Source organism: Danio aesculapii, chromosome 8 (genome assembly GCF_903798145.1).
Source record: "Danio aesculapii chromosome 8, fDanAes4.1, whole genome shotgun sequence".
Taxonomy (NCBI): domain Eukaryota; kingdom Metazoa; phylum Chordata; class Actinopteri; order Cypriniformes; family Danionidae; genus Danio; species Danio aesculapii.
The window spans coordinates 37,746,431-37,771,921 of record NC_079442.1 but is presented as its reverse complement, the minus strand read 5'-3'; the positions used below and the strand labels follow the sequence as shown (position 1 = coordinate 37,771,921).

At 36.1% G+C, this 25,491-nt stretch overlaps 2 protein-coding genes across 2 annotated transcripts in view; one reads left to right on the top strand and one right to left on the bottom strand.

The window, feature by feature from the left end:
- Positions 1 to 25,491, bottom strand: part of agbl4 (AGBL carboxypeptidase 4) — a 746,666-nt gene that overhangs the window by 300,095 nt on the left and 421,080 nt on the right. The window lies entirely within an intron of this gene.
- On the top strand, positions 14,004 to 17,315 carry LOC130233724 (uncharacterized). The gene is made up of 4 exons (XM_056463893.1): positions 14,004 to 14,110; positions 14,191 to 14,346; positions 14,823 to 14,915; positions 16,984 to 17,315. The coding sequence occupies exons 1-4, from the start codon at positions 14,012 to 14,014 to the stop codon at positions 17,287 to 17,289; spliced, it is 654 nt and encodes a 217-aa protein (XP_056319868.1). The 5' UTR covers positions 14,004 to 14,011; the 3' UTR covers positions 17,290 to 17,315.

The window sequence follows — 25,491 nt, the reverse complement described above, 5'->3', positions numbered from 1 at the left end:
CAAAAAAAACAGGAAGTGTTTTGAGCTATAGGGTAACAGTATAAAGTGCAAACAATGCATAATTAAATTGGTAGATTTTAAAACAGTACTGCAATCATAACTTGATTATGCATTCATTTTTCTGTTGACATCTCGTATGAACACAGAAAACATATACTATAGTTACATTTTCTATTGTCTACCAAACATGCTCTGTCTTTCTGGATTTTTTTATTCCTCTTTCCCACACTCCCTTTTTTTTAGTCTCTTCCTCTTTCCTTCTCTCTCTCTCCACCTCGGCTAAATATGATTCTCAAGCCATCTACAACAAATTAAGTTTCCCCTCAAACTGAATTTCAAGCTTGGCTGCTTTTGTAGGGTGAGTAACTCACTTTTCATTAATTCTTTTTCTTTTCTACCCAAAAATGATGTACTGTATCACTCGTATTTCTCCATTCCCTGCTCGTTTCCCCCCTCTCAAACCAACCCTGGCCCTAAATTTGGTCCCCGCAAATGGAAGGCAATTACCATGTCAAAAAGCTGCATTTTTAAACTTATTAATATAAACTCTTTTAGAAAGATGCTTAATTCTCCTATTTTGTACTCACCAGCTAGCTGTAAGTAACAACAAGACAATACTATAATAGTATTATACTATATAATAGTAATATACAACAATAATAGTAATAATAACAGTCTTTTAAGGAAAATATCGTTTGAATTAAGTGTTTATTTGCAACACAGGCTCACTGGAAATTCCTTCTACATTTCACTCTACATTTGTATTAAAACACAAAAACAGTTCAACATATGTCTGACTGCAGTTTCTAAGTAGAATGAATGCTATGGGGCAGTATAACGCCAACAACTTTTGCTTCTTTTCACACTAATGATATTCACAGGGACATATTATGAACAAATAAATGATTATTTTAATGCAGATCTTAATCCAAACAAATTCCATAAGACAACTTGACAACTTATCTATGATTTGTAATTGAATATGTATCTCTATATAAACAACATTTAACCTCTTAAGGCCCAATGTGTTTTTTTACTTGCATTTTTTATTTCTGTTTGCTATTTGGGCTTATTAGAACCTAATTAGAATAAAAACCTAAGTATCATCTTTTGATACAATGTACTCTTAGAGAAAAATTATGTCTATATATGTGGGCTCGATGTCCGAATTTACTTAAAACACTTTTTCCTGAATTTTCTTTAATGCATATTTAACATAGAATTTTAATTTTTTTTTAACTTGCTTTGGCTATAAGAGAGTAAAAACACCCCCCCCCCCCCCCATTTTGGACAGTTAAAATAGTGTTTGGGACATTTCATATTCTGCAAAACAAAATATAAAACATTCAAAGTATTTTAAATAGCCACTTAAGAGCTAAAATGTGCTGTCCACGTATGTGACCACTCAAGCCCTAGAAGGTTATGGTGTAAGGCTCAGTAGTTTACTTTGTATGGTACAAACGCAGAGAGCTTCAAGTCCGGTGAAGCATGGTTCTACAAAAGAATAAAAAAGCAATGCAAAATCAAGGTAAAAATATGTGGTTGCAGTGAACTTTCCTCTGTTACGTTTGATTTTTAAAACACTCTTGGTTGGGATTATTCATTCATTAATTTTCTTTTTGGCTTAGTTCCTTTATTAATTTTGGATCGCCACAGCGAAATGAACCACCAACATATCCAGCATATGTTTTACGCAGCGGATGCCCTTTCAGCTGCAACCCATTACTGGGAAACATCCATACACACTCATTCACACACATACACTATGGACAATTTTGCTCACCCAATTCAACCAATTCAATGCATATCTTTGGACTTTGGAAAACCAGAGCACCCAGAGGAAACCCATGCGAACACGGGGAGAACATGCAAACTCCACACAGAAATGCCAACTGACCCAGCTGAGGCTTAAACCAGCGACCTTCTTACTGTGAAGCGATCGTGCTATCCACTGCGCCACCCTGATGCCACAGGATCACTGGTAGACGATCTGGCTTCTTGTGGAGGTGTACAAGAAGGATGTGTATCTAAAAATCTACTACCCTTATGCTGCGTTCACACCAGATGTGGAACACCCGAATAAATCCCGATATTTATGCTTAAATAGACGAGTGAACATTCTGAGTTTACTCGCTTCATTCGTGCATCAAATTCGCTTCATTCGCGCATCAAATTCACTTCACAATAGACGTGGATTCATGTCATAAGCAGAGCTTCTGTCTGGCTGGTGACTCTAGCTTCATTGCTAAAAGGCTAACATGGATTTTAATGAAAAAAATAGCTGTGTTTATGTGCTTTAGGAAGGCTGAAAAACAGTGTATATTCGTTCGACACTGTGTCTGAGTTCACTAGATCCTTTCAGAGGTATAACCAGCTCTGTGTGTTCATCAACTCTTCCAGAAACTATACTTGGATCATGGAGGCTTTAAGCTGTGCTTCTGACTAAGCCGAGGCCAGTTTGATGAATTGTTGCCTGGTGTCAGCAAAAGGATTTTCCCTGGGGACGCTAACAACAGGCACAACATCATAATCACTCCCCTACACGAGCAAGCTTATGATTGGTTCAGATTTTCCAAATCAATTAATTCGCGCCAACTCATTTACGCGAAACGTGTCGCAGGATGTCTATTTGTGTCTTTGCATTGACTTAACATGTAAATCACTCACGCTTGACGCTTTATCCTTGTCTGGTGTGGATGCAGCATTAGACATATTTCAAATTCGCTAAAATTTTAAAAGAACCTAGTGCAGTGGTTCCCAAGAGGGGGATTCCGGCTTACAGGCTCACAGGCCCTAGTCATGTCATATTTAAAAAATTTTTTTAGTAAGGGACAATTAGGAGAACGATCATGTTGCTGACCAAAAAAATTGACACATTTGTAATTTACTCTCCCCCAAAAAAAGACAGAGTCTCACTAATTCACCTTCAGCAGCTAATTGTAATGACCCAAGCATACTTGACCCAGGTGAAGAAGCTGGAAACATTTCGTGTCACAGCACTAGCAACAATGAAAACAGGAAATACTAAGATAGTTACCTGAACTATGGTTTTATTCCATTTTTATTACAGCAGAGCCCCTGACTCAGCCACAGTGCATTATCTGCACCAAAGTTCTTGCTAACGAATGCATGAGGCCGTCTAAATTAATAAGACATTTGCAGACGACTCATTCCCAATACCGCAAGGTGAACCCAATACAAATGGCCTACTGATGTTTTTTTTTTATGCTTTACATTAGGCTGTTATTTGTGCATAAACATATCTAGATATAGTAATAAACACACCGTTTGTTTGAAAACAACCGTTTTTGGGGGGCCTTACAATATTTACCGGGGGGAAAAGGGGGTCTCAGGCAAGAAAAGGTTGGAAACCACTGCTCTAGTGGATTTATTTATTTGAAATGTGCAACAAAAAGCACGAAGAGCAACTTATTTTACATTTTGCAAAAATGATTTTGATTTGGACATTTCTGAATTTAGTATTGGCCACGCAGTGGTGCAGTAGGTAGTGCTGTCGCCTCACAGTAAGAAGGTCGCTGGTTTGAGCCTCGGCTGGGTCAGTTGGCGCTTCTGTGTGGAGTTTGTATGTTCTCCCTGCGTTTGTGTGGGTTTCCTCTGGGTGCTCCGGTTTCCCCTACAGTCCAAAGACATGCGGTATAGGTGAATAGGGTAGGCTAAATTGTCCATAGTGTATGCATGTGTGTGAATGAGTGTGTATGGGTGTTTCCCAGTGATGGGTTGCGGCTGGGTAAAACATATGCTGGATAAGTAGGTGGTTCATTCCACTGTGGTGACCCCGAATTAATAAAGGGACTAAGCCGACGAGAAAATGAATGAATGAATGAATGAATAGATGAATATTTTTCTAGTTCACCGAAAACACTTATTTAGGTTCTTTTAAAAAGAGCTATACACAGTACTCCTTTTTTCTTGGAGTTCAGGATATATTCTCTTTTTCCACCACCATAGCTGTTTTCTGCATTATACCCCATCAGCCCTTTGACCTGAATCTGAAAGTTGGAGGCCTTGTGAGATTTCAGGATGCAGGCTTTAAAGAGTGACGGTATACCGGGAAAGAGCAGAGCGGCCCCCGGCTCCGTTTAAACCGGACAGAGTTAAGTGACAGATATGAACCCACACTGGGAGATAACCCGGTGTCAATAAATCCCCTTTCTCCTAACCAGATCCATCTGCCGACCTCTGCATAACAAACAGCTCGCAAAGCACTTCCAAAATATTGAAACAGAGTTAAGCCCTCAAGGTGTGAGCCATTTCAATTTCAAAAAATAAATATTATCTCTGACTAAGCAAACCTTGCATTACAATGAGGATTCTTTTTTACTGTTTCAGGAAGATGAAGGATTCCTCTCCGCAGACGAAGAGAAGTCGCCGTACCTGCCGGTCATATTTCTGCCCTCTCCGTCCACGCCGGCTTGATAGGCCCCCCGTTTGCTTTTATCTTATTACGGCCTCAAGAAAACAATATTCCGCTGTACTATTGCAGTCGGCCCTCTTTCTGTCTTTTTCCATTTTCCGCTCTCTCTATTTCTCCACACTCCATCCTCTCTTTATTACGGTCCTCCATATCAGCTAGATGATTCCTCTGCTGCTGATATGGGAGTCTCAATATGCAATAAAGCAGCGGGATCGCCTACCGAAGGGCCCATTGGTCTCGATAAAAGGGCGGCTCGATAAAACGGGGTCACATCAAAGTCTTTATCTTCCATCTAATGTAAAATAACCACCCTGCAGTCAAGCTCGGGTCACGACTTATCCGTGGCGCGATCCAGAGTCAGATTTGTTAAGCGGGAGCATTCACACTGTTAGGTGCGAATGGAAAAGACAGCTTTCATTTGACACCGGTGGATAAAACGGTGACCCCTGGTGCTCCGAGAGACCCTCTGTCAAAGGTCAAACCCCGATGGAGAAATATTGTTAGGCTTATGGATGTTTACCACACCAAACGGCTGTGGTGAGACAGTTAAATACATCTCAGGCTTATAAACAGATGTGAAATGTTTGCTGCATTTAACACGTCTTGAAATACAGTATGTTATGGTACAAAATGTTATTTTATTCTTGGCCTTTTGCCACTCGTATTGGCAGTAATAGCATGGGAAGTGTTGTGGGGAATGATACTGGAAAATGACAAGAGCAAAACTCAACAGCCCTGCCAAGGGAAACGTTGTTGGAGCAGCACATGTTATTATTATTCAGCTCAACTTTGGCTAGGTAACATTCAAAACTCACTTTAGAGGATCCTGTAAAGCTCCAGTTAACTATAGACGTGTTTAAATGAAGCAAATGGTATGGTAAAGTCATGCAAGAAATTCATAGGGTTCATACACATTTTTACTACTAAAATTTCATGACTATTTCATGACTTTCAAAATTTTCAGGTAAATATTCAGGCCCTAAGTCTTCATGTCATGTCAATGTACACATAGTTAATAAGAAAAACAAAAGTATGTTCAAACTTATTACAAAATGTGACAATCTATGCAGTTTATATTTATTTTTTTTTAGCTGTACAATAGCTTTTAGGAAGTATCTTGCTATCTGTGTGAAATTTTTAGAAATGTTGGCTTGTGATTTCACAAGACTTCATTCATTCATTCATTTTCTTTTCGGCTTAGTCCCTTTATTATTCTGTGGTCGCCACAGCGGAATGAACCGCCAACTTATCCAGCCTTTGTTTTATGCAGCGGATGCCCTTCCAGCTGCAACCCATCACTAGGAAACACATACACACTTATTCACACACACATACACTATGGACAATTTAGCCTACCCAATTCACCTGTACTGCATGTCTTTGGACTGTGGGGGAAACCGGAGCACCCGGAGGAAACCCACGCGAATGCAGGAAGTTAACAAGACTTATATTAATCAATTTTAATAGTATACTATTATATTAAATAGCCTTTAGCACCCACAGTATCGTCCTTTTGTAGTTAGAGATTGTTTCTGAACACAACACTCAAAATGCAGCTTAAACTAAGTGAGCGAAAGAGAAGTGCAGCTGAAACTGCAAGTTGCTTTTTTTTTACCCCACACAAAAAAACTTCACGTGAAGGGTTGGACATTTAAAATTTACCCAATGTTATCATCTCAAATATACCATGGTTTCCGCTACATTCATTTTTCCATGGCGGGGCGCCACAACAAAATTGATCCCGCCACGGCTACATTACAGCTTCTCATTCAAAACATTCAGTCGTTTTTTTTTAATAGTGGGTTATAATCGCACCAAAACATATTGAAAGGTAAATGAATGTAACCGTAGTACTGCTGTGCGTTATTTGTTTAACCCTTTAAGGTGACATGCTGACTGACTGACTGGCTGACTGACAGGTGCGTGATGCGTGAGGCCAGCAAACATGGCAAATTGCCGTTTAATTTTGCTTCAGGACGCATTAATATCGCTCTGTATAGGTCTATTGGAGACATTCATAAATATTCCTAGCAAATCTAATAAATATCGGAGACATACTTGTTACATAAACGCACTAAATCGCACTTCAGCAGCGTTGATTTGAGAGCACACAAGAAGATCTGCGCTTGAGCAGTGTGTATTTGAGGGGGCGTGCAAGAAGTTTTGTGCATGAGCAGAGGAAATCAGCATGCAAGCAAAGAGATTTGCATGCAGTAGGCTATTACATAAATGCGATCTCGACTTGTAATACTGCGCTCATGACATTTGTCATTGAAATAACGCTACAGGCGTTAAATAACGTCCACAGCTGGAAAAATCCTAGAGAAAAAAAACTATAATAAAAAAACTCCTTATGATTCTACAATCACTAAAATCCTGGCATGACAGTTTGTTTCTTCTTAATTCATTTATAACCAGTTATGTACACAGGCGGTTTATGTTGTTTACGTATCTGATGTTGTTAAATTAATATTGTTATATTGTGTAACCATGATATTGTTCATTATTTATCACTGTGACACAATGACACTGTGCACCTTCTGAATATGAGTTTTATTTCTAATGATTACTGCAAATTTTTATAAAAAAAAGTCTGTAAAAGATCAACCATTGCTACAATATATTTATGGCAAAGTTCTGGACATATTCATTCATTCAGTTTCCTTCGGCTTAGTCCCTCTATTAATCAGGGGTCGCCACAGCGGAATGAACCACCAACTTTTTCAGCATATGTATGAATTGGCCAGCCCAGTCACCAGACATGAACATTATTGAGCATGTCTGGGGTAAGATGAAGGAGGAGGTATTGAACTTGAATCCAAAGAATCTTGATGAACTCTGTAAGTCCTGCAAGAACGCTTTCTTTGCCAATTCAGATGACTTTGTTAATAAGTTATTTGAGTCATTGCAAAGATGTATGGATGCAGTCCTTCAAGCTCATGGGAGTCAAACACAATACTCATTCTTTTTCCACTGCACCATGACTTTATATTCTATACTGTACATTATTTCTGTTAAGTGACAAGACTTTTGTCTAAGCAAAGTCAGACCTTACTGTGCTAATTAAATAATTAAAAGTCAAGGCATGACCATACTTTATTTGGGTGAAATAAGCGTAATCTAGAAGCCTTTGCCTATTATTTGTTGTTCCTAAAACTTGGATAAGCAATAAGACTTTTGTCAGGTAGTGCAAACTAAATATATACCATTTGCATTCAATTCACTCGCTCACTTACTATCCTTCGTCTTAGGCCCTGATTTGTCAGGGGTCACCACAGTGAGATGAACCACCAACTGCTCTGGCATATTTTTAATGCAGCATTCCTATTACTTCCAACTATTAAATCAAAGGCTGAAATGAAAAAAAAAGAGAGATACTTTCAGTATTTCTGGACACCTAAGCAAATCTGAAATACGATGCAGGCTCTAAATTCGGTTTTCGCCAACAAAACGAGAGACTAAATTTGACAAAACCCGACAAAAGAATCACTCTCGATTGTGTGAGACTGATGATAGGATTTACACCCACTGTTTGCGAGTCCTCAGATAATAGAGTCGGTGACAAATCAAGAGAGACTGGTCAGCTCTTGAGAGGACAATACCAGACAGCTGGTGGAGAGCTCTTCAAATGACTAAACCTTTTGGAACAAGCATTCGCAAAAGATTTGACAAGTAAACAGCAGCACAAATGAGAGAGAGAGAGAGAGAGAGAGTGGCCGTGTGATGGAGGAGGACTCCATTTCTGCTTTGCAGTCCATAAACAAGCAGATTTCATGCGATTATCCATCACTGTTTCACAGCTCACGGATTCTGCCTCGTCTCCTTCTCATCCTCCTCCCTTTTCTGTCTCTTCCTTCTCCGCCCTCCCTCCATCTCTCCAGTCCGACTTTGACCTTCTCTCTTCACGCAAGGCAGAACTGCTATTGATTAAATCTTGGCACGGGGTGTACAAACACGGAGATAAACCTGGGCGTAAAGTGAGAGATGGAGAGAAGCATGAGGGCCAGAGACGCGTCCGTCCAAGGAGCTTTCCATCCTTTATTCCTGCTAACAGGCTCCTGAACAAGATCCCCCACTGTTTGTCGGTCTGCAGGGGCTCCGGTGACCATTAGAACAACAAAAAAAATGACCTTCCTCCACTCTTCAGATTCAGCGCTCCGCTCCTCTCCTCCCTCGTTCTGTCCGTCTCACAGCCGGCAATACTTTCCCCATTTTTCAGACTTTTAAAAAGGCCTATGGAGTCATTCCGATCACACAGAGAGCAATGAATGTGTATGGATGTGACGGCCACATGTTCTGCTGACACTCGGAGATCCAATTATTCTAGAGGATTCTGAAGTTATTCTTATAGGTTCTGTGGGAAGTATGAAAATATGGATTTAAATAGATGTGCTCATGCAATGAGCTGAAAAATATTTTCCATGTAGATGTTATAGACACGATATGTGTTGTATACTACTCTTTGCTATAATTATTCTTATTTACATATATATATATATATATATATATATATATATATATATATATATATATATATATATATATATATATATATATATATACATATATAACACACTGTTAATAAATGCTTTTTGCGCTGCTTAAAGGGATAGTTCACTCGAAACTGAAAAAAACAACAACAACAACTCAATATTTACTCACCCTTGTGTGAAAACAAATACCATGGAAGTGAACGGTTTGAGCTTTCTTTAATATATTTTCTTTTGTATTTTACAGAGTGAGTAAGTGATGACAGATTTTCCTTTTTATGTGAACAAACACAAGGAAGATATTTTGAAGAATGCAAAAACCTGTAAGCACTGACTTTAATAAAAGGACACAACAAATACCTTGGAGGTCAATGGCTCTAGCTTTCTTCATAATATCTTCTTTTGTTTAACAGAGCAATTAAATGACAAAAGATTTTTTTAATGTGAACAAACAAGGAAGATATTTTCAAGAATGTTGAAAACCTGTAACCACTGACTTTCATAAAAGAAAAAAAAAACTATAGAAGTCAATGGATCTAACTTTCTTTAAACTATCTTCTTTTGTGTTCAACACAGTGAGCAAATGATGACAGATTTTTTTTTATGGTTCTGTGAACGCACAGGATGAAGATATTTTGAAGTATGCTGAAAACCTTTAACCATTGAATTTCATAAAGGGAAAAAACAAATATCATGGAGATCAAGTTTAAGCTTTCTTTAAAATATCTTCTTTTGTATTTAACAGAGTAAGTAAATGATGACAGACTTTTCATTTTTTACGTTAACGAACACGAAAAAGATATTTTGAAGAATGCTGAAAACCTGTAACCACTGACTTTCATAAAAGGAAAAAACAAACATAGAGGAAGTCAATGGTTCAAGCTTTTTTTAAAAACATTCTTTTGTGTTGAATAAAGTGAGTAATGATGTAATTTTACGTGAACAAACACAAGGAAGATATTTTGAAGAATGCTAAAAATCTGTAACCATTGACTTTCATTAAAGGAAAAAGCAAATACCATGAAAGTCAATGGTTCAAGCTTTCTCTAAAATATCTTCTTTTGTGTTTCGTTTAGAGTGAGTAATGATGACAGATTTTTTATTTGTACATGTTTTTTATGTGTTTTTACGTGAACAATCCCTTTGCAACACAATATTTCTGAATGAAATGTGGATATCTATTTGCTTTGAGATCTGCGAAAGGAATGGGCTATTTGAATGGTAAAGTCCTTATTATAATAGAGGTGAGACCTCTATTACATGGAAGACTATTTATAGAGAAGGACCTCTATTACAGGAAAGTGCTCTTCAAGAAATTATGCATAAATCTCATAATCTAGATTTATGTCTTTAAGTTAGTGTTATGAAGTCATCTAAAAATTGAAACATAGATGAAAAGAATGTTCACAGTTTAATATTAAAGAAAAACTAATAAACGTCACTAGCAAGCAAACAAACAAACAAGCATACTAAGGAAAAACAATAATATTGGTTGATATGTTATAACCAATACATGAAGTTTGGTGAAGGATAAGTCATGGTTCGGGGTTACATTCAGTATGGGAGCGTACGAGAGATCTGCAGAGTGGATGGCAACATCAACAGCCTGAGGTACTGTATCAAGACATTTGTGCTGCCCATTACATTGCAAACCAAAGGAGAGGGCAAATTATTTAGCAGGATAGCGCTCCCTCTCATACTTCAGGCTCCATATCAAAGTTTCTGAAAACAAAAAAGGTCAAGGTGCTCTAGGATTGGCCAGCCCAGTAACCAGATATGAACATTATTAAGCATGTCTGGGGTAAAATGAAACAGAAGGCATTGACGATGAATCCAAAGAATCTTTCAGAGTCCTGAAAGAATGCTTTCTTTGCCATTCCGGATGATTTTATTAATAGGTTTTTTTGTGTCATAGCAGAGATGTATGGATGCAGTTGTCCGAGCTCATGGAAGTCATACACAATATTCCTTCTTTTTCCACTGCACCATGACTTTATATACTAAACTGTACACTCTTTCTCTTAAGTGACAAGACTTTTGTCTAAGCAAAGTCAATCCTCACTGTCCTAATAAAATAATTAAAAACCAAGGCATGATCATATTTTATTTAGGTAAAATAAGTGTAATCTAGAGGCCTTTGCCTTTCATATACAGTGGGTGACACTTTAAAAAGAGCATTACCGTTGCGAGTGGTACCGCTCTAAAGGAGTAAGAATGTGTTTTTATGTATAACCGTAGTTTACGACTATGGGTCACAAAGGATGCGAGCGGACAGAAATATACAGTAGCTGTAAATACTCTGCTACTTGTAAATGAAGATGAAACAATGAAACAAAGCATTATAATTTCTTCATTTATCATGAAAAACTTGTTAATAAGCTTTATTATCATTGTAAACTTGTAAAGTGAAATGAGGATTCATTTTGGAAAGTAAAATTTAAGAAATAAAAGACAACTAAAATGAAAGTACAAACATACATCCAAATAAGTAGGCCTAAAAGAATAATTAAACAAATAAATAAAACAGTGTTTTAGCCTAATTATAGAGAGATGTACAGTGTTTGCTATTTTAAAGTGAAAGGACTAGGACAGCTAATAAATAAGCATTTTCATTTATGATTTCATTTACAGTTTTCTGTAAGTCACTTTTGATACCAAATGATCAACTAGAACTTGTTGTTCCTAAAACTTGGAAAGGCGACAAGACTTTTGTCAGGTAGTGTACATTCGATTTATAGATATATTTAAAAAGATTTATGTATTAGATTGAAATGCTATAGTCGATCTATACTATAACCAATAAAAAATTTCATATTGTGAATTCAACATGGTAAACATGTGTTAAATGCAAAGAGTACATTCTTTTTGCAACTTATTTGAAACAAATTACACAATCCAAATATGTAATAAACAAAGACACAATGATATGCTCAAATTCTATTTAAAAAGAGTTCAGCTGAAAAGATAAATCTCCGATATTTGTTATCTCCACCTTTCATTGTAGTGCTCCACCATAAACAGCATCCTTTTATGATGCCGTCAACTAACAAACATGAAAGCCGCTTTCTGATAGGCCAGGAGAAATAATTCATCTCTGTCAACTAAACGTCTGTTTTACGGATTTATTAAGAGAATTTCATTTTGCCTCCAGGCTATTCTTGTACTTTTGGCTCTTACTGATGAAACATGAGAAACCTAGCACGGCTCAAGGGTGCAACTGTGAGACGGCCATTAAAGAGCCAGTAATCACACACGCACGCACGCACACACATACACACACCTTCCATTTGAGGAGCTGTTATTAAACTTACTACTATAAGTACACTCACAGAAATGATTCATGGCAGAGTTAGTTTTTATGCATTTATATCTATTTAACTTTATTTAAAAACTAATATTTTTAAAATCTATACATTAAAAGTAAATATACTCTAAAAGATTTAATCAATTATACAGTTTATTTAATGCAATTAGTTAATAAATACTAACATTGTTTGAATAATAAGAGTTATAAAACAAACAAGATTCTGTTATTTAAAGTTTATGTGATTGGTTTTCATCAAAGTTATGAAAAAAAATCAATTTGGAAACAGGAAATGACATCACTTTCGCTGGACACAAGCCCTCAGGATATTGTGGGAATCCGTCACACACATGTTGGTAAGTAATCCGAAACATCCTTTGTTGTATGGCTCCTGTTCTAATTATTTTTTTTATTTAGCATCGAGTGTATATAATATTAATCCATTTATGGTGAGTTTTATGTAGTTTGTGATTTTTTTAAACGGTTTTATCGTACATTGGTTTACCGGAGAATACAGATGCCCGTTAGAATCATAACTTCAGTAAGCTTAGCCAAACAACTTTAAAATGCATCAATTAATCAAATTAACCCCGAAAAGAACTTAAATTACACTTTCAGTTTTTATCGTACAGATAAGAGCAATACATCAATCCAATCTGTTAAGTGTCTACTTTTTTTTTTTGTACACTTACAATAACAACAAAAGTGTGTGCTTTTGCAAAATAAGGAAAGTAAACAGTGTACGCATTCTTTCTGTCTCTTCGTGAACCGTTTTAGCGTCACTAAAATGATCTGAAACTCCGCGAAAAATAAACACACAGACATGAGACATATATCTGCAGAAAGCTTGACGTGTCTACTTTTAAATGCAGCGAGTGCATGTTGAAAACAAATATTGTTTGATAACGTAATCAGTGTGAAGCCAACACTATGTCCAGTTTCTCAGTCTGAGCTCATTATTTTTAATGCGATCCCGCCCACGAGGCGTTGTTATTACCATGTGAGACGCGTGCGACATGAACACTGGTCAGAAAAAACTGCGGAATCTCCACGAATACATGAGATATACATGAGAGACATACCTGCATAAAGCTTGGAAGCTGCACTTTCCAACTCATTTTGAAAACAAATGTTGTCCCGCTTGGTTGTCCCTCTAACTCTCTCGGCAGAGCACGCAGCACGCCCACAAACAAACACAGCGCGCTGGCTTGAAAGATCATTAAATTTTCGTTCTCAGGAATAAATTGGGATTATGACCTATTGAACCTCACGAGACCACCGTGATCTGATGCTGCTTTATTCAGAACGTGACGCATGTTATACGTGTTATTTATTGAAGTTTGGAAAGAGTTAACTAAGACTGCGATTATTTTGGCCAAAATATATATAAAAGTTCTTAATATTTCAGATCAAAACTCAGGTGTGTTTTAATCAGCTTTGATCCTATCCGAATCACCCTTTCTTCTGCATTAACCAATTTATGCTGGTGCAAGGTGGTGAAAGAAATTAAATTACAATTCAACAGAGTCATAGATGTCTATTTATTAAAATGTTTTTCTTCTCAGCCGAGCTGGACATCCTGAGGTTACAGTCAACTCTTTGAAGAATAAACGAAGAGGCCAGGAGAAGCCTGCTGCTAACGTGAAAAAGCCCAGGAAGGCAGAAGTTAATTTCTGTCCAAGCATGCCCAGTGGTGAAAAAAGAGAGAGTATGGAGGCAAAAAGAGTGGCTTTACTGACAGAAGTAAAAAAGAAGAAAAAAGATAAGGCTGAGATCAAGAAAATGATGCAGCATACTTTTTCAAGGAGGCAGGAGGTTCTTCAGGAGCCAGCAATTGCAGAGTTTGTAGACAGATGGCCGGCACTTTTTGACATCTGTGAGGTAAGTGTGAAGTGTAGTAATTTGTTCTATCAATGTTTACAAACATTTAAAATCAGTATCCTATGTGTTGTCTTTTTCAGATCAACTTTGAATTTATGCGACTGACAACTGTACCTCTGACCTCCAAATTCCTTGGAGAACTGGACTGTCACTCTGGCAAACTGATAGAGATTTTTAATGCCAAAGGTGGTGCTGCAGGAAGAAAGATCAGCGCCATAATGGCCCAGATGAATAATGTACGTGTTTGTCTAATCTGATAAATATATGGTTTGTGTCATCTGTGAAGCTTGCGAAGCTCATATGTCAGTTTTTTTCTCTGACTTCTGACGTTTGTGAGCTTTACTGAGGTACCTAGCAAAAACAAAATTTTACCAAGATTTTTTTACCTAATTTGTAGTATAAAATATCTTAAAACACTTCCATAAAAATTAATAATTTATATAAAACAATATCAGTGTTATCGAAACTTGCTTTTAGCATTTTATACTGTAAAGCCTTGTATATAGAATAATAAAATTAAACAACAATTAAAATTAACTGAAATCAATGGGAGTTTACTTGCTTGATAGAAAGATCATCTTATTTTAAGGAGCCTGAAAATGAGTTTCCATAACAAATAAACTTTATAAGATTGTTAGTTTTTGCAGTGTAAAACAAGGTGATTGGTGTGGTCAAGAAGAGAAATGTCTTTGAATCTGTTGGCTTTTAACAGAATGAAGATGTCAATGTGAGGCGAGATTGTGTGATGAGCTGTCTGAGCATCTATCTCAATGAAGACCTGGACACACTTGTTAAAGAATATGTGGTATGTATCAGAATAGTGTGCCAGTAATTTTTCCATCTAGATAATATGGATTGTTCATGAGAATGGAATGGACATGAGGACACATTGACCACCAGTATTTCAACATTGAGTCCATTGGGTTGTTTTGAATAAAAAAAATCATGCAAGGTAATTGGTGGTAGAGCTGTCACTCTGAGGGAATTAAATCCGCTTGGTCCAGAGGAACCTGAAGATGAAGTTGTCCGGGTTCTGGCACCCACATGCCCCTTCTCCGCCAGAAACAACAATCCTCGCCTAAACAACAAGGTGATGACACAGACATTTCCTAGTGCTCATGAAACTGAAATGATTTTACTGCATTGATATGATTTTGGAAATGTTTATTAAGAAGTGCCTTGTATCACCAGGATGCATGTTCTGGACTGTCTGCTTACGAACTCAAGCGCCTTGAGAACATCGCGCAAAAGGAAGCCTTTTTGTCGTCTCTGAAGATATGGCAAGTATGTGGACATTTTAGTAAAAGACTAATCAGCTGTTTTCCATTTCATTTGCCCTCTCCCTACCTCAGTCTCCACCCTACTCTCCTCTTAGTCTCTTTTTCTCTCCCTCCTGCTCTTTCACTGTTGTCCCCCACTGTACGGTCCTTCTCCTTTCTTTCTTTTGTATTTAATTGTTATCTTACAGGTGTAACATAGATTTTAAAAATATGTAAAATTAGATTTTGGTGGATTCTTGTATTTTTCTTTAAAATATAGTTTACAAAATATTGTAATTTCTGTCTTCATCCATCAGCACACCTTTTAGTATAATTATGGTTGCTGTCTATACAGAAAAACAAGGGGATAATTATTCTCTAAAAAAGTGGAGGATCTGAGTCAGTGAAGCCAAAGCCCAATGCCAAAAGGTAAATAAAGCAGTACAATTAAAAGCATGGATCTTTTTACTGTTGGGGCTAATGGATGTGGAGTAAACTCTATCGTTTTATGTAATGATAGGAGCTTTATAGCAGTAAGTGACGTCATGGTGCACCTGCGGTTTATTAGAGTAATTTCATTGGAAGAAACCGCTTCATCAGGATGGAACTCTTAAAGGGATAGTTCACCCAAAAATGAAAAGTTTGTCATCAATTACTCACCTTCGTGTTGTTCCAAACCCGTATCACCTCCATTCATCTTTGGAACACAAATTTAGATATTTTGGATTTAATCCGAGAGCTTTCTGATCCTCCCATAGACATCACTGAAAATGCACATTTAAAGTCCACAAACATAAAGTCTTTATTTTTATAATTTTTTCAGCCAAAAAGTATTCTTGTTGCTTTATCATGTTCAAATTGAGTGACCCATGTCACATGGACTACATTAACTATGTTTTTAGTAGGTTTGTGTAATTTGAATGTGCACTTTCAGTGGTGTCTATGGGAGGATCAGATCCAAAATATCTTGATTTGTGTTCTGAAGATAAACAGAGCTGATATGGATTTGGAACAACACGAGGGTGAGTAAAAATTTTATTTTTGGGTGAACTATCCCTTTAAGTTTCAGGCTTGATGGACATACTACACTCATCCTGACTTGATTGTCAGATTATAAATTGTTACATTGGCAGAAAGGTGCACAGCATTCATGAGAAGCGTCTCCATTTTTAGTTAACTTTTTTTAACTGCATTTTTTTGTGGCAGGTTAACGGCTTCATTGGAAGAAAAATCTCTGCAGTCTCCCCGGAAATCCCTCCGTTCTAAAACAGAAAACCTCACCCCAAGTGAAGGGTTGACCCATAATCAAGTGAGAACAAGACTAATACTTGGATAATTTTCAGATATTATATAGTTGTTGTTACATTAATAGGAAATTGCACAACTGGAGATAAAAATGCATTGGGTTGTTGTTAACTTATTATCCACAGCCTTGTGACTTTTATTTTTCCAGGCTTTTAGGGGGTGATCAGGTCTTAAGGTCATTATCCTGAACTTGCATCCATTCCGTTCTCATGAATGCATATATGCTGTGTGCTTTAATGAAAAGATGTATGTATGTGTACGTGCATGCGTGTGTGTGTAATATTATAAGTGTGTGTTTATACATTCCAGGACATTGAATCCAGAGAGGCAGAGGAAGACATGGCAGGAAAGACCATGGGCATCTACAAAGTACAATCAGAGGATCATGGTCAAGGTGATGGACGCTTCACTGATGTCCGTGTTGTGCTGGAAGGTGTGGAGGTTCTCCACAACCTGCAGAGTGTCACTCATGCATGCGTTATGTTATATGGCCTGATCTACGCGCTCAATTTGAACTACCCTAAAAGCCTGAAGTGTACATTTGAGGTGTACCAAAAAATCCTGATGGACCTGGACTCAACCAAGCTTTCCCCGAAAGTACAGACACTGGACTGAAAATGGACTGGACTGAAAATGGATCTCGGAGTAGTTTTATTTTTTATTTATTTATTTTTTAGGGTGTCCAAGCAGTCATGTGATGTTCGAGTGTGGCTGTGTAAGTGGGTTCATATGGATGGTTTCCTAAATGTTGGCTGATGTTAACTTGGCTCAATCCAGAGTTTTGTATCAAAGACAAATATAAATAAATCTGGAATTTTCCAGTTGGTCTATTTCAATGTGATGCATTGTTTAATTTGGTTTAGTATATAAGCATACATTAAACATGATTCAAATAAATGTTATTTATCTTTTTTAGTTACCCCGATTTAGTTCTCTTAATTATTATGCAATTTATACAATAAACTTTGTGTATTTTAAATAAATACACTTTTTATTATTAATTTAGAATAATTACATTTTACATGAACTAATTACGTAAACCTGAGGATTATGCATTTAAAATAAATAGGTTTTATTATCCTTATGAAAATAAATAGCATAAAGATTATTTGGTAGATTTGTGTTAAAATTATGAAAAAAATATAAATGGGAATTTGTCATGTAATAAAATTACATAAATCTTAAATTTTGGATGAAATATTTCTGTGAGTGTACTAGCCACCGGTGACGGAAGATAAAAAAAAAAAGTGTTGAAGTAAAAGTGCTTACCCTGCACCCTGTGCTGACTACATCAATAAACCTGTACTCCATCAAATCAGAGGCGGGACCCCATTTGCTTGGTTAATGTTCATCCTTCACAACCAGCCGGTCAACTCAAATCACGTGTTAAAATGTTCAGTCAATCGGTTAGGGCAGGAATGCCAAATTCAAATTAAGTTAGTAACACTATATATAAATACTAGACAGGCGTGATTCCTGTCTTAATGAGTATTTTATTGATTCGTTCAAAACAGCCAATTAATTTGGAAACCAAGCAAGTGACCGTCTTAATGAATGAATCATTGAATCATTAACTTGAATGATTTGTTCAAAACAGATTAATACAGGAACAAAACACTTAATTTAGCTTGCAACTATTTTTGATTGTGGAACTCCAAATGCTTTTTTTAACTGTTGTATAAACTCAATTCCTTTAAATTCCACCTATTTTATCCATTTTTTCAAGATTTAAGTCTTTTGTGTCTCCAGAATGTGTCTTTTTTTGTGGCCTGTGCTTTTAACGCTAGTTCTCCCCGCCCACCATTCACATGCCTGTCAGAGTGAGTCTCAATCTCAGGTTCCGTCAGATAAACAGCACAATGACAGACATGAAAGAAGCAGATCTCACGTTACGTTTGTGAGAAATAATAACAAGTAAAAACTTTTCCAATGATTATTTGATGTATTTGTTGTAGAGTTAATTCAAGCCTTTCTACAAAGATAAGTCACACACAATGTCGTTACATGGTTCACGCACACACACACACACACACACACACAGCGGTTGTGTTTAACTTTGCACTGTTTTTGCACAGCAAATGTGACAGGATGCATGTTCATATCCACTGCTGTATGGATATCCGTTATGTTAATGTACAAAATAAACCTGATATAACGTCCACAAACCGAGATTGAAGCGTCTTTTTTTTTTTATTGTACTGACATATGGCTCTGGTGATGAAGACAGTAAAATTGCTGTAATTCATTACAAACATGCACTGTTTTAAAAACATTTTAAATTATAAAACTCATCCTTGATCACATTTGATGATGATTGATGATCACAGAGCGCTGAACAGATCTTTTAATCCCAGTTGCTTTGCGCATGTCCTGTCTTGTTGATATGATTACACACGTTACTACGGCGGCTGTCAATCAATTCGGTAGGTGGGGAAACTGCACTCCTATGTCACGTCGTGTTGGACGTCAAAATGGGAGGGACTTGGATCTTAATTTAATGTCAGGAAATTAAAAAAAGAGAGATTTATTGTATTTGTATCACTCCCATATGAATGTGGAAACACTATACCTATTCACAGTTCTGTCCAAACAGCTTACAAAAGATGATTTTCATCATAGGTGCCCTTTAAAATCATGCTTAAAAAAATGTGTGAATCTGCACTTGTGATATTTAACTATATCAGTGTTTCCCAACCCTGTTTCTGGAGGCACACCAACGGTATATATTTTGGATGTCTCGCTTATCTGACCCACAACTTCAGGTTTTGGAGTCTCTTTTTATGTTCTCATGAGTTGATTCAGTTGTGTTTGATTAGAAAATGTGTACTGTTGGTGTGCCTTCAGGAACAGGGTTGGGAAACACTGAACTGTATCACAAAAAAATATAAAATCACAACAGTCTTCATCCTGCTTGCAGACTGTGCACATCAGTAAAACAACAGTTTTAGTATTATAGCCTACATCATTTTATAAGGTCTTTTTTAGCATATTCACTACCTAACAAAGTTTTATCGTTGATCCCAGTTGTAAGAGCAACAAATACTAACTTGACTTCTAGTCGATGATTTGGAAAAGTGGCAGAAGGTAGATTTTTCCGATGAATCGCCTGTTGAACTGCATCCCAATAATCACAAATAATGCAGAAAGACCTATTGGAACCCGCATGGACGCAAGATTCTCATAGAAATCAGTCAAGTTTGGTGATGGAAAAATCATGATTTGGGGAAACATTCAGTATGGAGGCATGCAAGAGATCTGCAGAGTGGATGGCAACATCAACAGCCTGAGGTATCAAGAGATTTGTGCTGCCTATTACATTACAAACCACAGGAAAGGGCCTCCACCTTAAAGTTTCTAAAAGCAAAGAAGGACAAGGTGCTCCAGGATTGGCGAGCCCAGTCACCAGACATGAACATTATTAAGCATGTCTGAGGTAAGATGGAGGAGGCATTGAAGAAGAATCCAAAGAATCTTGATGAACTCTGGGAGTCCTCCTAGAAAGCTTTCTTTGCCAATCCAGATGACTTTATTAATAAGTTATTTGAGTCATTGCAGAGATGTATGGATGCAGTCGTCCAAGCTCATGGAAGTCATACACAATATTCATTCTTTTTCCACTGCACCATGACTTTATATTCTAAACTGTACATTATTTCTGTTAAGCGACAAGACTTTTGTCTAAGCAAAGTCAGACCTTACTGTCCTAATTAAATATTTAAAAATCAAGGCATGGTCATATTTTATTTTGGTAAAATAAGTGTAATCTAGAGGCCTTTGACTTTCATATAAGCCACTTTTGATATCAAATGATCAACTAGAAATCAAGTTATTATTTGTTTTTTTTTTTAAACTTGGATAGGCAACAAGACTTTAGTCAGTAAATTATGTTGCACAGTCCTAGCTTCTTTACATTTTTTCATCCCAAGTTGTTCATTCCATCTCAAACAGCCTTAACACAGCATAGCAAATCATGTAAAATAATTTACTAATGTTTTACTAATGAATTTATTTTACATTATTGTCAGAATCATCCCTTAGGCCAGATTAGACATCTTTGTATTCAGATTTGGCCTGTTGGTCATACAGTATGTTTGACACCTTTGAGTTAGGGACCTTTAGAATACGGCTAACACTGGTTGCCTGGAGTATTGCAGAGCGCCTCTGAAGACTGCTGTCCCTAAGGGGAAATGAGTCGGCATCTTATATTAGAAGAACAGGAAATCTCAAAGAGGGACATGAAGGACAGCAGTCCAGAAGCCGTCCGCTGTTCAGAGTCAGAGTCATCGCTGTGGAAAAAGCCATCTCACATCACAGAAAGAGAGAGAGGGGTGTGAGGCACTGTAGACCATACACAACATACAGTTGAAGTCAAAATGATTAGCCCTCCTCTGTTTTCTGAATTTTTACAGCATTTGCTATTATATTTTTTCTTCTGGAGAAGGTCTTTTATATTGGCTAGAATAAAAGCCTTTTTTAATTTTTTAAAAACCATTTTAAGGTAAATTTTATTAGCCCCCTTATTTTTTTTTTTATTTATTTTTTTTTATTTTTTGTCTACAGAACAAAACATCATAATACATTTATTTGCCTAATTACCCTAACTTGCCTAATTAACCTAATTATCCTAGTTAAGCCTTTAATTGTCACTTTAAGAATCAGAAAGAGAGCTTTATTGCCAGATATGCTCACACATACGAGGAATTTGTTTTTTCGTGACAGAGCTTCTAGTGCAACAGAATTACAAAGACAGGACAAAAACAGATAATAAATATATTTTCAAAAAAAAAGAAGTACATAGTGAATGCAACTATACAAATTGACAAGTATATGCACAGGTATATTACTATATTAAACATTATATGTGCAGCTTATGTGCAAATTGGCATGTAAAGTATGTTGTTAAATAAGTGTATATGTGTGTATTGTGTATAGCAAGTAGTAATGTTTGTTTCACAATTATTATCATCAAGTGGTTATGAAATGGATTAAGCTGAATACTGAAATCTTGAAAAATATCTAGCAAAATATTATGTACTGTCAGCATGGCAAAGATAAAAGAAATCAGTTATTAGAAATGAGTTATTAAAAGTATTATGTTTAGAAATGTGTTGAAAAAATCTTCTCTCTGTTAAACACAAACTGGAGGAAAAATATCAGGGGGTTAATAATTCAGGAGGGTTCATAATTCTGACTTCAACTGTATGAGTAACTGGAGATTTACTCTGGGAATATGCGTATAGTCTGACAAAAGGTTTATTCATCAGGTCATTCTGCAAAACATGGTTTTTCATATGCATATGAGAAATGAGTTAACAATGCTAATATTTACTTAATTAAAATGCATTTAATATTAAACAAGCCAACAAAAACCCAATTACTTAGCTATTTGTCAAATAAATTATTAACTCTAAATGAAAGATGAGCAGGTTTTTCATTTTGTACTGTATTTTGCACACAGGGTCACACACACAGAATAAAATTAAACAAAATTTTAATTAAAGTAATAATTTTTTTATTCAGCTAAGAAACAAAAATGTTTTAAAGGTGACAAACACTTAAAAAAAAAAACTAATGACTGCTAAAAATATATATTTTTGCCATTAAATACTAACTTAAACTGATTTTATTTGTTCCGTATTTCAGTGCATTTGATTTAAAGAAGCATAAGGAAAAAAAAACATGGCACTACATTTCTGACGCTTAGGGCCCTATCATACACCTGGCACAAATAGGGCGCAAGATGTGTATGGTGCGATTTGTCGTGTATGGCGCGAATTATCAGCGCAACAGTAATTTTTACATTTTGTGACATGTTGTTTAAATAGCAAATCCATTTGCACGACTTTGTGGACCCATAGTTGTGTCAGTCTAAGAAGGAGGTGTGTTAAGGCGCATTGATGGAGGTCCAAACGCTTATACATTTATTCAACGCTTATACATACACACAGGATGTACAGCAATACTTATTATTATTATCGTTCATTTATTAATTTGCAGGAAATTCGAACTGAATTTAGAAATAGTTTTGAAACAAATCTTTGCGCTTAACAAACAAAATTAAATATGTAGGCTAATGGATGTCTTCAGTGGAGTGCATACAACACTGTTTCTTTATCCACGAAAGTAAAGAAATAAAGTAAAGAGTAAAAGTAAAGTAAAGAGAAAGTAAAGATGCCAAATAGAGTAGGCTCGTTCTTTATCCTCATGCAGATGGTCTGTTTAACTGTTTTCTCGTGAGTAAAGCATTAAGTTTTTCCACTTACAAAGTCTGCCATATAAATAGCGAATACACCGTGGTGCAACGCAACTGACTCTTAAAGGGAATTGGAAATTGACTCTGATTGGTTTAGAGAACGTTATACTGAACACACACCCATAACTCATTAAGAGAATAAGCACAACCCTGTTACCATGCGCCAGGGTGCAGACCGTATTTTACAGTGCTTAAAATAGCAAAGGTGGATTTGGACATGCCCTTAATGCTTGTTAAAATAGTGCCTATAGTGGACAGTATATTACTCTTTGAGATAAGTATGCATGAGTACTGAATCAATACCACTGTACTCAAAACTTATAGTTTCATATATCATCATAAAAAAAAATCAATATAGTGAATCCCAATTCTAGTCAGTTGATGAATGAGTAAAAGTTCACAAGATATAATATAGCACACTTCCCAACCAATAATCACAAGAACTTTTATGTTCCGTTTCTTCTGATAGGAAAGAAAGTCTTGTCTTTCAAATAATATACAGTATTTTGTGAGGACATAAATGCTGTATAGGTGCCTCGGAGTCAATAAGCAAATTAAATAGGATAATTTCTTCCTCTTTTCAACTAGTTACAGCACAAAATAAATATGATTTTTGCTTTAATGTGTAATTGTGTTTTAACTACAGAGAGACGTCTGTAAACAGCTTGTAAACAATGTCACGTACTGTAGCATCACATTTACCTCCGGCAAGTCATTCAGTGTCCACAGCTCATTAGTTCACCAGTGAAATGAGCTCCAGAGAAGAGAATTTCTATTAATATTTGCACTGACATGAAATGGTTTATTTACAGTATGCGAAAAAACTTAAAATTCATCCTATGAAACTGATCATGAAAAATGGTGGAAAGGTTTAGTGAAGTGACCTTACTGGACACAACACTACTACTATAAATAACCAGAATCTGCAGCAAACTTACTCCAGGCTCTTCCTTGTGGAAACTTTATGTGTCATAACACAGACAGACAGAGAGTGAGCATAAAAAAGAGCAGTTCTGAAAGTCTGCTTATACAGTAAATGTACACCTTTCTCCTTACAGCTAAGGGAATGAAGCAAACCTACAGATCCAAGGGCGTAACTTTGGTTTGAAAAGTTTGGGGAAACAAAATGTGGGAAAACTTTTCGATTTAAATGCCATTTCCTGCATTTATATACAGTTGAAGTCAAAATGATTAGCCCCCTCGTATGTTTGTTCCCCCAATTTCTGTTTAATGGAAAGATTTTTTTCTAAACATAATAATTTTAATAACTAATTTCTAATAACTAATTTATTGTACGTGGAGTTTGCATGTTCTCCCTGCGTTTGCGTGGGTTTCCTCTGGGTGCTCCGGTTTCTCCCACAGTCCAAAGACATGCGGTACAGGTGAATTGGGAAGGCTAAATTGTTCATAGTGTATGAGTGTAGATGAGTGTGTGTAAATGTTTCCCAGAGATGGGTTGCTGCATAAAAACGTGCTGGATAAGTTGGCGGTTCATTCGGCTGTGGCGACCCCGGATTAATAAAGGGACTAAGCCGAAATGAAAATGAATGGATGAATGATTTATTGTATTTTTGTCATGATGACAGTAAATTATATTTCACTAGATATTTTTAAGATACTAGTATTCAGCTTAAAATGTAAATTAAAGACTTAACTAAGTTAATTAGGTTAATTAGGAAAGTTATTGTATAACAATAGTTTGTTCTGTAGACAATCGGGAAAAAAATATTGCTTAAAGGGCTAATATTGCTAATAATATTGACCTTAAAATGTTTTATAAAAATTAAAAAAAATTCTTTAGAAGAAAAAATATTATTGGAAATACTGTAAATAATCCCTGCTTTGTTGAGCATCATTTGGGAAATATTTTAAAAAGAAAAAAGAAAATTTGACAGGAGGGCATTTTAGACTTCAACAATATGTTAGGTACTATAATTATACACCCCCGCCCCCCACCACAAAAATAAATTGGCTGATTAAACAAATTTAATTCAATAAATAAATAAAAAAAAATGGACTTTGTGTCCTAAATCACTGTTATCAATTGCAGATAGACAAACTTAATATGTAGGCAAATTACATAAAAATGTTGATCATTATTTTATTAATCGCCTTTCATGCATAACACGCAACGACAACAAAAGAAAATCCTGCTGCTAATTTTCTGTGTAGCACACATTCCTAACAGTTCGAGTTAGGGCTGCACGATATTGGAAAAAACTGACATTGCAATGTTTTGTTTTTCTGCTATGTATATTCCGATATGATAAAAATTTCACAAGATGACTTAAGTAATTATCTGGAAAGCTCTCCTCATTTTACATTGGGATGATTTTGTAGCGAAGTTCATCTGCATAAAATATACAAATTTATCAAAAAATACACTAAATAAAAGAATCTGATTAAAGCACAGATGAACATTTTAAAAAATGAAACTCACAGTGCTTAACGGTTTTACGTGGAGTCTAACACTGGGTATAGAAATTTAACAATCAAACACAAAATAACAATGTGTATGTAATTAAACATTATTAATCTATGTTAAAGTGGCAAGCTTTAGCGTT